The 13,198-nt window shown below is 42.3% G+C and overlaps 1 protein-coding gene across 1 annotated transcript in view; it reads right to left on the reverse strand.

The window, feature by feature from the left end:
• Window positions 1-13,198, reverse strand: part of wdr46 (WD repeat domain 46) — a 33,222-nt gene that overhangs the window by 18,078 nt on the left and 1,946 nt on the right. The window contains exons 3-6 of the mRNA XM_038271514.1: window positions 10,798-10,878; window positions 10,598-10,710; window positions 10,429-10,516; window positions 117-178 (exon numbers count right to left, since the gene is read on the reverse strand). Of these exons, the coding sequence (XP_038127442.1) occupies window positions 117-178; window positions 10,429-10,516; window positions 10,598-10,710; window positions 10,798-10,878 (344 nt within the window). The remainder of the gene's footprint in view (window positions 1-116; window positions 179-10,428; window positions 10,517-10,597; window positions 10,711-10,797; window positions 10,879-13,198) is intronic.

Genomic DNA, 13,198 nt, shown 5'->3' on the forward strand with positions numbered 1-13,198 from the left:
AAAAAAATCACATAGCTACAGGCTGACAGCATTTCAAACAATCTTAGCAGTGCTGATGTTATTATTCCTATTTAGTCAACATATATCAAACGAGAAGAGGCATGTGTGCTACTAACCGTCCAGTTCTGCTGTAATCCAGACGATATGGACCAAACTGAGACAGTTTCAGATTGAAATACTGTAAAGAGAGGAAAAATAACAAATTTAAAGTTTGCAAAGCCTTACATGCAGAGCAAATGCATTGTAACAGTTGCCTAAAGCAAAAAGAAAAACAAAACCAATGCAAACACTCAACCACAGTACACAACATATAAATAATACCATAAAATACTATTAGAAAACAGAAAACACTTTAGTCTCTTGCAATAACCTCTTAATAAAACTCAAATTACAGGCATTATAGTCTTATACTACACAGGTTTAAAATAATTGGGGAAAAAGCCTTTTAAAGAGTCAAATGACATGAAGACGACTTAGTGTTTTTTTTTTGTCAACAAGACAATAGAGGTTAAACCAAAATCAATAAGAATGTAATTCTTATTGATTTTGCCAGTCATGAGTGACTGGCAGGAATGCCCACTGTTTGCTTCAACCAGAACATTTCTCCAACTGCTAACTTAAGATGGCAGATGATATTTGGGGCCACATGCTGGGTTAACAAGTTGGTCTTATGGCCAAGATTGATAAAATCAACAGGCAGGGTCCCTTTAATCAAAAATGCGTGATAAGGTAAACACAGCGGAGTTTAAAAGTGATGTTTTCATATTCTGTAATAAAGGCCAAAAACTTCCTCAAAATTGTACACCAAATCATAATCTTTTTAAGGACATGTAGATATTAATATAATTATGCCTCCTTGGAATTCTTTGGATTCAAAATGTGCTGATACAGCGACCTTTTTAAGTTGCTGCAGGTTACAGGTTGGATGTTTTGGGCCCAAAGCTCCTCTGCAGGAATTTTGCTTCACCCCCACTGAACAAACCCGGTGTAACTACTTAGGTTTTTAGGTCGCCTTCTTTAGAAACTTTTTAAGTTCTGCAGACAGATAATTTTTTTAACCAGACTGGGTCTTTGAGCTTCAAAAAATTGACTTTATTAAGTATAAAGCAGTTTTTAAATATTTAGATGGTTTGCTGGTTGATATTGTATCAACATTTCCATATAATGTTTTTTTTTTTTTTCCATCTTATACAGTCCCTGCTGTGGTAAAACACCCTCATACTTTCCATTAGGAATGCATTTATGGGCTTGTAAACTTCTAATGTTGTCCTCCAAACAGAAAACCCACATCAGTTTTAGGGACTGTTCTCCCTGCTGGACTGTGGGAAACTGGCTGGTCCTGCAGCGGTTCTGCAACAGCCTTTTCCCGCCGCCATCAGAGTGTTGAACTATTGAAACTCTAATCAAGCCTGACACTTGAAAAAAATCCTATTTGCACTACGGCGAATTTTTAGAATCCCTTTAAAGCTACAGTGTGTAATAATTACAGGGATATAAAGTCAGAAATTTAATATATTATACATAACTATGTTATTTATCATCACCTATGAGCTCAGCCTTTTAACCATAATATTTGCGTTGCCTTAGAATTCGTTATTTATAATTAGGAGCGGGTCTCGCAATCATGGGGGCAGACATCTTTGCGCTACGGCAAGCGCAGAGGCAACAAACTAGCGATTGCGAGATCTCCCATTACGCTTGAAAATAACTACGGCAAGTTGAGAGAGATTAACTGAGACGGTACTGAACAGTAGATGGCAGTATTATGCCTGAGAAGCGTTTAGTCTGCCTGAAACCAAAGAAGAAGAAGCAGGTATACTGCGCTTCAGTAACAAGAAAGGTGAACAAGGCGGCAGGCGTGAGTGACTTTGCAAACTGTTTGGCACTGTGTGGCCAAACATCAGACGAATGGAGGATCATGCCTACTCTGTATCACAACGAAAAGCGGCGGACACCGAACCCCCGTCATCTAAGAAGCGGAAACACGACGAGAATAAACGCAAGCGTGACAAGAAACGACAACAAACACGGATCAACATTGGCACGGCATTTACACGATGGAAGTCACTGATGGAGGAAAAAGGTTTTCAAAGTGACGCTCAAGTTGTCAGTTTTCTCTTGGACAGGTAATTAATCCTACACACACAATTCTCTAATATCACTGCAGTTTTTGGAGTACAGGATGCTCAGACCTGTCTAAAACAATAACATGCTGCGTGATGATGCTGTTACTCTCCAGTATACTTATTCAGCAACGTCCCTGACGTTTTACAGGTAATGATTCAGTAATTTTCTGTAAAATAATTTTCTGGATATATACCTCGGTTACTTCTCTCCGGCTCCTTTGGAGATCTTCAAGCCTTTCCTCCTCTGCTCTAGTCACCCCGCTGGCACCCCTCCCTCGCCTGGCCCTGGCTGCACGCTCACCCCGGCCTCTCTGCCCTCTTCCTCTCCCTCTTCCTCGCCTTGTAACCCCCGTGCCACAAACAAGACTTTGACTCTGTAAACGGGGAATATATATTCTTTCAGCGAACACAATCTCGCTGTTAAACTAATGACTACAATTACTTCATCTGTTTATATCACCATGCAAAGCAGCTCACCAAAACGTCACAACGATGTAGAAAAAATAACGGGTATATTTACATATACCCGTTACATACATATATCTACATGAAATCTATACCCTACACAGACTAATGAAATACTATCTGTAAAATTATCTATGTAAACAAACCTCATCACTTGAGAAGGTAGGTGATGCGGACGTCGTGGAAGACATTTTGTCCCGTAACGTTCGCCGTACTGTTGGGGGGGGGGAGAAGCAGTGGGGGGGAGACGTTCATGTTGCTGCAGTCTGCAGTCTGGACGTTAGATGTCGCTGAAAATTACACACTGTAGCTTTAAATAGAACTCAACTCAATGCTCTACTGCATTTTCCATCCTATTTATTTATTAGCACCGAATCTTTCCATATCAATGCCTTTTGCACCATGACTAAACTGTTTTTTTCCTTTTCTCAGATACTTTGTTTACATTTTGATCACTGCTGCACTTTATAAATGGAAATATTATTTTCACTGTTGTAAACTGCTCATTCAATTGTTGAAAAGCTGTATGCATAGAAATTTCCTTTTGTATACACTGTGTATACATGACAAGTTTGTCCAAGTCTAAGATGGTATGGCAAATCACTTCAAGCATATGCTTTATATTTGCATGGATGTTGCAATGTGATGCAAGAGCTTGAATATATGGAAGAAATTAACATGCCAAAAAACATAAAAATCATGCTCTCTAAGTCACCATACAAGTTTATCGAAAGATGGAGGACAAAGGCCCATGACATTTTGGAGCAAAATAACCTGAGACCTCACATACATGACTTGGTAACTTATTTGGAACGTCAAGTACGGATTCTTTTAAATACCATTTATGGAGACATCGGGCATGCACAAGGAAACCGTTCAAAGGGATCTATATGCAAAGCACAACGTTCTGGAGGAGTAAACGGAAGCTTCGCCACCCCCACAAAACCAGTGAACTCTGGCAACAAAGGTATAATGGATGGTTCTCAAAGGGACCCGTGTTGTTGCTGTTCGCACACTCATCGCCTAGAAAACTGTCAACTGATAAAGACTAAAAATCACAGAGATAAAATCGATTTTCCAAAGTAGAAAGGAGTTTGCTTTGGTTGCCTCTGCATAGGACACATGAGCTATAACTGTACTAATCGTCTGAGCTGTCGAAGCTGTTGCCAGCAACATCCAACCCTGCTTCATATTATTTCAATCAAGAAATTAAATTTAAAGTTATCTGTTATCTTCTATCCACTCCAACACAAACAGAAAATACTGTTTCTTATCTATTGTTCCAGTTCGTTTCAAGTCCACTACAGGAACCAAAGAGGTGCAGACTTATGCATTTCTTGATCCTGGTGGTTCTCTTACATTCTGTTCAAAAAAATTAAAGACTAAAGGAAGACAAACCCAGCTTATGTTGACTATCATGGGACAAGAAAAGGTGGTTCCAGCACACCTGCTGTTTGGATTGGAAGTTGCAGACATGAATTCAAACACTTTTCACCTGCTTCCAGAGGCTTTAATACAAAAAGAAATATTAAAGTATTAAAGTCAAATTAAAGTCAAATTTTGCTACAGCTGCAGACCTGAAAAGATTTCCATACATGTCAAGGGTTTCTATTCTCAACATAGATGCTACTGTTGAGTTGTTGATAGGAACCAATGCACCCAAGCTATTGGAGCCCTGGGAAGTAATCAACAGCGGATCGGATGGCCCTTATGCTATAAGGACAGTATTGGGACGGGTCGTCAATGGACCGACACATGGAAAAGAAATGGGCAGAACAGGAGTTGTGAACAGAATTTCTGTGACAAATCTGGAGCTAATGCTACAAAGCCAGTATAATTGTGACTTTAATGAAAAACCCTCAGCAGGTAAAGAGAAGTCAAGGGAGGATTTGAGACTGATAGACATTATGGATTATACTGCACATCTACAGGAAGACCGATATGTTCTTAACTTACCCCCAAGGAATCCAGTTGTGACATTATCCAATAACTTTTCTATTGCAAATCAGAGAATTCTTAACTTGGATAAAAGGTTACTGAACAACCCGCAAATTTGTCAAGAGTACGTGTCATATCTATAAAATTTAATAAAGCAAGGGTACGCAGAAAAGATGCCATAGCAGGAGTTGGAAGGAAAATCGGGAAAAGGTGTGGTATGTTCATGGCATATACCATCCAAGGAAAGGAGCTCTATGAGTTATTTTGACTGTGGAGCCACTTCTAAAGGAAAATCTCTTAATAAGGAGTTACTACAAGGTCCCAAACTCACCAGCTCTCTAATTGGAGCATGTATGGGCGATATACATGCTATGTTTCTTCAAGTACCGTAAAGGTCACAGAGCATCAGAGAAATCTTCTTTGTTTCTTCTTGTGGTTAGATGGAGACCCAAATAAGGAAGTTCAAAACGTCAGGATGACTGTTCAATGATTTGGTGCAGTGTCATCACCTGGCTGTTCCAACTATGCACTGAGAAAAACGACCGATGACAACAAGGCTGATTTCTCTCATGATGTGGTGAAAGCGGTTAAACAAAATTTCTATGTGGATGACTGCTTAATAAGTTTTGGTTCAGAAAAAAAGCCAAACAGATGATGACAGACCTGAGAATTCTCTGTGAGAAAGGAGGTTTTACTCTGGAGAAGTGGATCAGTAACAATTGAGAGGTTTTACAAAGCATTCCAGAAGATCGGTAGGCAAAGGATCTAAAAGAGCTTAACCTAGATTGGGACAAACTTCCTATTGAGAGAACTTTAGGGCTACTCTGGTGTGTGGAATCGGATGGCTTCAACTTCAAGATTGAAGTAAAAGAGCAATATCTCACAGGCATGGTATGTAGTGAGTAACGAGCCTGTGTATGATCCTTTGGGAATTCTTGCACCTGTCACTCTCTATGCCAAGATGTTGCAAGAGAAACATTGCAAAAGAAAATGTGGCTTTACCTCCAGACATTTTGAAAAAAACATGGAATTCATGGACTGAAGAGCCTGTACCCTGGACACCATTTCAGATGAATTGACATATTTTACCAAAAGACTAGGGGAGTCTGTTTATACATTAATGTATAATTTTGCTGATGCTTGCAAAGATGGCTATGGAACTGTGTCCTACATTCAGCTGGAAAAACTCCCAGAATGACATCCACATTGCATTCTTATTAGGCAAGGCAGGAGTTGCTCCACTGAAGACCATCACAATCCCATGAATGAAATTAACAGCTGCCGTTCTGGGTGCTTGGGTGGATGCCCTGTTGAAAGCAGAGCTGCAACTGTGGATTGATGATTCTGTGTTCTGGACCGACAGTATGTCGGTAGTGAAGTACATCTACAATAAAAACAGATTTCAAGTGTTTGTGGCAAATTGAGTCTCTGCTATAAGAGAGGCTTCACATCCTTCTCAATGGAGGAATATCTGCTCAGAGGGAAATCAGACGGATGCTGTCTCAAGAGGAATGAGAAGATTGGACTTTATTGAACATCACATCTGGCTTTAAGGTCCCAAGTTTTTTAAGGAAATCTGACCAGGAATGGCCACAAGCTTCCTTTGATCCTGTGTTAGAAGTTGACGATCCTGAGTTCCACTAAACTGCAGTTGTGAGTGTGACATGTTGGAATGAATTAAATCCTTTCGCTCGGCTCATCAGTTATTTTTCTGATTGGCAAAAGCTGAAGAAATCATTTGCTTGGTTTAATAAACTAAAGTCCATCCTACTCGAGCATTGTAGAAGGAGAAAGATTCACAATTCACAAGAAGAGGTCAAGTTGTTCACATGAGATCAGACAAAAGAAGGTGTAGGTGCAGCAAGAGAACTGTAAGAAGCTTTGGATGCTTTAAATCATAAAAAGATTAAAAAGACACTGATTCCATCTGGAGTAGAATGGAGTTTTAACCCACCTGTAGGACCTTATCATGGGAGCATCTGGGAGCGTATCACACGCATGATAAAACGCATTCTTAGCTCAGTTTAACAACAACAATCATTGCATATGAAAACCAGCACTACCACCTGGACTTTTTGATACAGCAGATCTGTATGCAAATCAACGCTGGAAGCAGATTCAATATATCTCTGATCTGTTTTGGAGACCATGGGCCAGGGAAAACTTATCATTGCACCAAGAAATGCAAAAATGGAACCAAGCTAAAAGAAACTTGGTTATTGGGGCCATTGTTATAATCATTGACTCTTTAGCACCACGAGGTTCTTGGTGTTTTGAAAGAGTCTTAGAGCTTATGCTTGACAAAAGGGGTTTTGTTCGCACTGTAAAATTGCAAACAAAAAAAGCACCCATTCGCCAAATTGTGTCTTTTGCATGAAATGTAACTTATGGTGTTGGTTTAAATAATTCTGGCTTGAAAATGTGTATTGTGGAATTGTTATGTCTAACAGTTAGGGACCGGTATGTAGAAGCCACTATGTACACAAACTATAAATAAAGAAAGGAAATGATCTGTGTATGGGCGCGTGTTTCACCAGAAAAGGGAAATCAGTTTTGACCGCTTGGCCGGGAAATGCTGTCAACCCACAGCTGGCCATTGGTATAAATTTTTGTTTTTGCAAGTAAGCAACAGTGGGAAAAAAACTGGCTTTTAACTGCAAAAACAGCATCTGGACATTTCCTGTTCACCATCTCTTAAAATACTCCAGTGGCTTTAAGCGTCAGTTTAGGCCCTACAGGCAGATTAAGGAGCATAATGTTCCCAAACAATTAAGGACCCAAAGAGCTGTAATATAAAAATTCCTGTTACATACCGTATTTTCACGACTATAAGGCGCACTTAAACGTCTTTTTTTCCCCTCAAAATGTGTAGTGCGCCCTATGGTGCGGTGCGCCCTATGTGTGTTGTAACTGCGACTTTTGAGACCACCTCAATGAGGAGATGATGAAAGAGTGGCTGAATGTAAGGAGACCAGGTGGTTTTTTTCCACTCATCACCATCGCTGTTAATATGTAACTCCATGCGTGCCCATCTCACAGCTGATGTGAAAAACATGGGGAAACAAATTAAGCTGTGCTCGCTGTTCAACCGCTCGACATCGGTGTGAACCGGACCCAGCAGGTGCAGCAGAAGCAGCGAGTTTACATGCAAAGTCAATGGTTGACGCGCGTATAGGTGCAGCAAAAGGTCCCGCAGCGCGTTTTGAGCAGCAGGCGCTGCGAGTCGGGAGCGTTTAAGCATCTGACGCACCGCCAACGCGCTGCTGCTGCTCGAGATGGAAAAATTGAAGTTTTGCTGCTGGACGCGCCGCATCAACCAATCAGAGAAGCTGATCTGGGAGCTGACAGCGAGACAGACACAGCGCTCTGATGACATATGATATTAAATGAGAAAGGCTGGGTGGATGAGGAGATGATGAAAGCGTGGCTGAGGGAGGTGTAGGCTATGTGAGGAGATCAGGTGCTTTTTTCCACGCATCACCATCCCTGTTAATCTGTGACTCCATGTGTGCCCATCTCACAGCCGATGTGAAAAAAAGGTGAATCAAATGAACGCTGTGCTCGCCGTTATCCCGGGGGGTCTGACAAAGGAACTTCAACCGCTCGACATCGGTGTGAAGCGGCCGTTCAAAGTAAGGCTGCGAGCGGCGTGGGAGCGATGGATGACAGACAGAGACCACAGTTTCACGATGAGTGGAAGGCAGCGCCGGGCAATTAACGCCACAGTTTGCAGATGGATTGTAGATGCTTGGACTAACGTGTCTACTGGCTCTGTTGTTCAAGCTTTCGCAAAAGCCGGCATTATTTCTGAGGAGCCGCCCGGCACGGAAAGTGACTCTGACAGCGAAGAAGGGGAAATTGGCATGTCTGATTTAGCGCAGCTGTTTAATTCAGAAACAGAGGATGATGACTTTGATGGGTTTGATTAATACTTTGTAATAAATACATGAATAAAGCACAATCATAGTCAGTTTTGCTCCCGCTCTATTTTTCTACCTGAAAACTTAATTCAACATCAGCCTCTGGGCGGGTCTCCTCTGGTTTCACTGCGGTGGCTGGCAGGTGTTTTTTCATCTAAATAATCTAAATCTTGCAGCTATATTTGATGTGATCAGTGGGAATAAAGTAGTTTTAATATGTTTTTAAGTGAGAAAGTCCACCTGAAAACTTAATAATTGCAGTCAGTTCATCCAGATTATTATCGTGCCTATACTATTTCTGTCGGAGGCGCTCAGACCCCCACATACCAGCGGTGCACCGACAGCAGAAATCCCTTCAACAGCAGCCTCACCGCGGCGGCTGGCAGGTGTTTTTCATCTAAATAATTTAAACTGCAGGCACCAGGATACCGGCAATAAAAGCGAACATATTCCGTCGGCAGGTTTCAGGATTTTAAGTTAATTTAGGAGTAATCACAGCGCTGTGTCATCTGCGATGTGTCTGTCTCATGGCCAGCTCCCAGGTTTGATTAATACTTTGTAATAAATACATGAAAGCACAGTCATACTCAGTTTTGCCCCCGCTGTATTTTTAAATACGCAGTAGAGGTATTTAAAGGTAGTAGAGGACATGTACCTGTATATAAAAAACGGGCCCTATAGTCCGATGCGCCTTATGTGTGTGTTAAATACAGAAATGGGACACATAACTGAGAGTGCGCCTTTTAGTACGGTGCGCCTTATGGTCGTGAAAATACGGTACTATTTGAAAAAAAAAAATTAACTATTTTGACTGAGTTCTGTTGACAAGTCTGACTATTTTAGTTACCAGCACAATCGTTTGTTGAGGTATACCGTATTTTCACGACCATAAGGCGCACCGTACTAAAAGGCGCAGTCACAGTTATGCGTGCCATTTCTGTATTTAACACACACATGAGGACGCAAACGGTGGGTGTAACTTGCCCGGCGCTGCCTTCCACTTTTCGTGAAACTGTGGTCTCCGTCTGTCATCCATCTCTCCCACGCCGCTCGCGGCCTTACTTTGAACGGCCGGTTCACACCATTGTCGAGCGGTTGAAGTTCCTTTGTCAGACCCCTGGGATAACAGCGAGCACAGCGTTTATTTGTTTCACCTTGTTTTTCACATCGGCTGTGAGATGGGCACGCATGGAGTCACAGATTAACAGCGATGGTGATGCATGGAAAAAAACACCTGGTCTCCTCACTTACACCTGCCTCAGCCACGCTTTCATCATCTCCTCATCCATCCAGCCCTTTTCATTTGCCTTAATATCATATGTCATCAGAGCGATGTGTCTGTCTCGCTGTCAGCTCACAGATCAGCTTCTCTGGTTGGTTGATGCGGCGCTTCCAGCAGCAAAACTTCAATTTTTCCATCTCGAGCAGCAGCAGCGCGTTGGCGGCGCTTCAGATGCTTAAACACTCCTGACGCGCTGCGCCTGCTGCTCAAAACGCGCCGCGGGACCTTTTGCTGCGCCTATACGCGCGTCAACCATTGACTTTGCATGTAAACTTGCTGCGCCTGCTGCGTCCGGTTCACACCGATGTCAAGTGGTTGAATAACAGCGAGCACAGCATTCATTTGTTTCACTATGTTTTTCACATCAGCTGTGAGATGGGCACACATGAGTCACAGATTAACAGCGATGGTGATGAGTGGAAAAAACCACCTGGTCTCCTTACATTCACCTCCCTCAGCCACTCTTTCATCATCTCCTCAATGAGATGGTCTCAAAAGTCGCAGTTGCAACACACATAGGGGGCACCGCACCAAAGGGCGCACCGCACATTTTGAGGGGAAAAAAAGACGTTTATGTGCGCCTTATAGTCGTGAAAATACAGTAAATGGCAAAGCTGCTTAACAAAACGTTTAAAAACAAATGGTTTTACTTGTATAGCGTCTTTGAATTGTAATAGTTGCTTTAAATGCTTGGCACCTTTGCTCCAGAGGTAATGTCCACAGCATCCGCAATATCCTCCTGAGAGATCATACAAGTGTCCTCATCTTCATCGCCTTCTAAAAATCTGCCGTCAAAGAGAGAAAAGGTTTTAAAGGACTTGGTTTCAGACCTGATGTCAGCTTTGCCTAGTTTTAGAGTAAGTTACCCTGCATCCTCTGGCAGTAGGAGGTCAAACCGAGCAGCTTGTTTTTGGGCCATTTCTGAACCTTCTTCTGCACGCTTGACGATATCCTTCAGCTTGTAATGCTTCCAATTAGGCTGAAAAAGCAACAGAGAAGCACAAAGATTAGGGAGGGAAAAACTAACTGCAAATAGCCAGAACAGTGTGTACATAAAACTGTTTACCTTTGTTGTGTTGTCTTTCCTCTTGAATTTCTGCAATTTGTGTTTTGGGACAGGAGCGGGCCCAGGGAAAGGGTCGGATTTCTGAAAGATAGACATAATTTACTGAGTTATTAAAAACTTGTTGAGATGAAAATATTGACCGATTTATTTTGAGGTTTCAATTTTCTAGCAATTCATTTAGGAAAGGGTTTTAAAAATGTTGTTGTTGTTAAATGAATGTCTTAAAAACAACATAATCTTAACATTCAAAGACATTTGACTTTTCTGCTTTCGCAGCAATGTCCCAAAGGAAAAAAAAAAAAAAAAACAGAAATAGTATCACATCACCCCACCCTCAAACAGATGTGGATAAAGTCATTAGTTGGAAATCAGTGCCTGCATTTTTTAGTTCAGGCATCGGTCCTCCAGGCCGCTATCCTTCAGGTTTTAGACTAGGGCTGCAACTTATTGTTTAGCAAATTGATTACTCTGTCGATTGTGTTTCAATTAATACTCGGATAGCCAAAGATTCCTTAAAGAACATTTTTGTATGATATTTAAATCAGGTGAAAATACAACTTTTCTACTGATGGAGTTTACCGTATTTTCACGACTATAAGGCGCACTTAAACGTCTTTTTTTCCCCTCAAAATGTGCGGTGCGCCCTATGGTGCGGTGCGCCTTATGTGTGTTGTAACTGCGACTTTTGAGACCACCTCATTGAGGAGATGATGAAAGAGTGGCTGAATGTAAGGAGACCAGGTGTTTTTTTTCCACCCCTCACCATCGCTGTTAATATGTAACTCCATGCGTGCCCATCTCACAGCTGATGTGAAAAACATGGGGAAACAAATTAACGCTGTGCTCGCTGTTCAACCGCTCGACATCGGTGTGAACCGGACCCAGCAGATGCAGCAGAAGCAGCGAGTTTACATGCAAAGTCAATGGTTGACGCGCATATAGGTGCAGCAAAAGGTCCTGCAGCGCGTTTTGGTGCAGCACGTCGGGAGCGTTTAAGCATCTGACGCACCGCCAACGCGCTGCTGCTGCTCAGATGGAAAAATTGAAGTTTTGCTGCTGGACGCGCCGCATCAACCAATCAGAGAAGCTGATCTGGGAGCTGGCTGGGAGACAGACAGCGCTCTGATGACATGATATTAACGCAAATGAAAAATGCTGGATGAATGAGGAGATGATGAAAGGCAGGTGTATGTGGGGAGACCAGGTGCTTTTTTCCACGCATCACCATCGCTGCGTGCCCATCTCACAGCCGATGTGAAAAAAAGATGAATCAAATGAACGCTGTGCTCGCCGTTATCTCGGGGGTCTGACAAAGGAACTTCAACCGCTTGACATCGGTGTGGAGCGGCCGTTCACAGTAAGGCTGCGAGCGGCGTGGGAGCGATGGATGACAGACTGAGACCACAGTTTCAGGATAAATGGAAGGCAGCGCCGTGCAAGTTACGCCACCGTTTGCGGATGGATTGTAGATGGACTAACGTGTCTGCTGGCTCTGTTGTTCAAGCTTTTGCAAAAGCCAGCATTATTTCTGAGGAGCCGCGCTGCACGGAAAGTGACTGACAGCGCAGAAAAAGGGGAAACTGGCATGTCTGATTTAGCGCAGCTGTTTTATTCAGAGGAATGCTGAGGATAACAGAGGATGATGACTTTGATGGGTTTGATTAATACTTTGTAATAAATACATGAATAAAGCACAATCATACTCAGGTTTGCTCCCGCTCTATTTTTCTACCTGAAAACTTAATTCAACAGCATCCTCTGAGCGCGTCTCCTCCTCTTCAGCGCGGTGGCTGGCAGGTGTTTTTTCATCTAAATAATCTAAATCTTGCAGCTATATTTGCTGTGATCAGTTGGAATAAAGTAGTTTTAATATGTTTTTAAGTGAGAAAGTCCACCTGAAAACTTAATAATTGCAGTCAGTTCATCCAGATTATCTATTTCTGTCGGAGGCGCTCAGACCCCCACATACCAGCGGTGCGCCGACAGGAGAAATCCTTTCGTTCACCGCGGCTGCTGGCAGGTGTTTTTCATCTAAATAATTTTAGCTGCAGACACCAGGATACCGGTAATAAAAGCGAACATATTCCGTCGGCAGGTTTCAGGATTTTAAGTTAATTTAGGAGTGACCACAGCGCTGTGTCATCTGCGATGTGTCTGTCTCACGGCCAGCTGCCAGGTTTGATTAATACTTTGTAATAAATACATGAATAAAGCACAGTCATACTCAGTTTTGCCCCCGCTGTATTTTTAAATACGCAGTAGAGGTATTTAAAGGTAGTAGAGGACATGTACCTGTATATAAAAAACGCGCCCTATAGTCCGGTGCGCCTTATGTGTGTGTTAAATACAGAAATGGGACACATAACTGAGAGTGCGCCTTTTAGTCCGGTGCGCCTTATGG

Source organism: Cyprinodon tularosa, unplaced genomic scaffold, assembly GCF_016077235.1.
Source record: "Cyprinodon tularosa strain WSP-4 unplaced genomic scaffold, ASM1607723v1 ctg8, whole genome shotgun sequence".
NCBI lineage: Eukaryota > Metazoa > Chordata > Actinopteri > Cyprinodontiformes > Cyprinodontidae > Cyprinodon > Cyprinodon tularosa.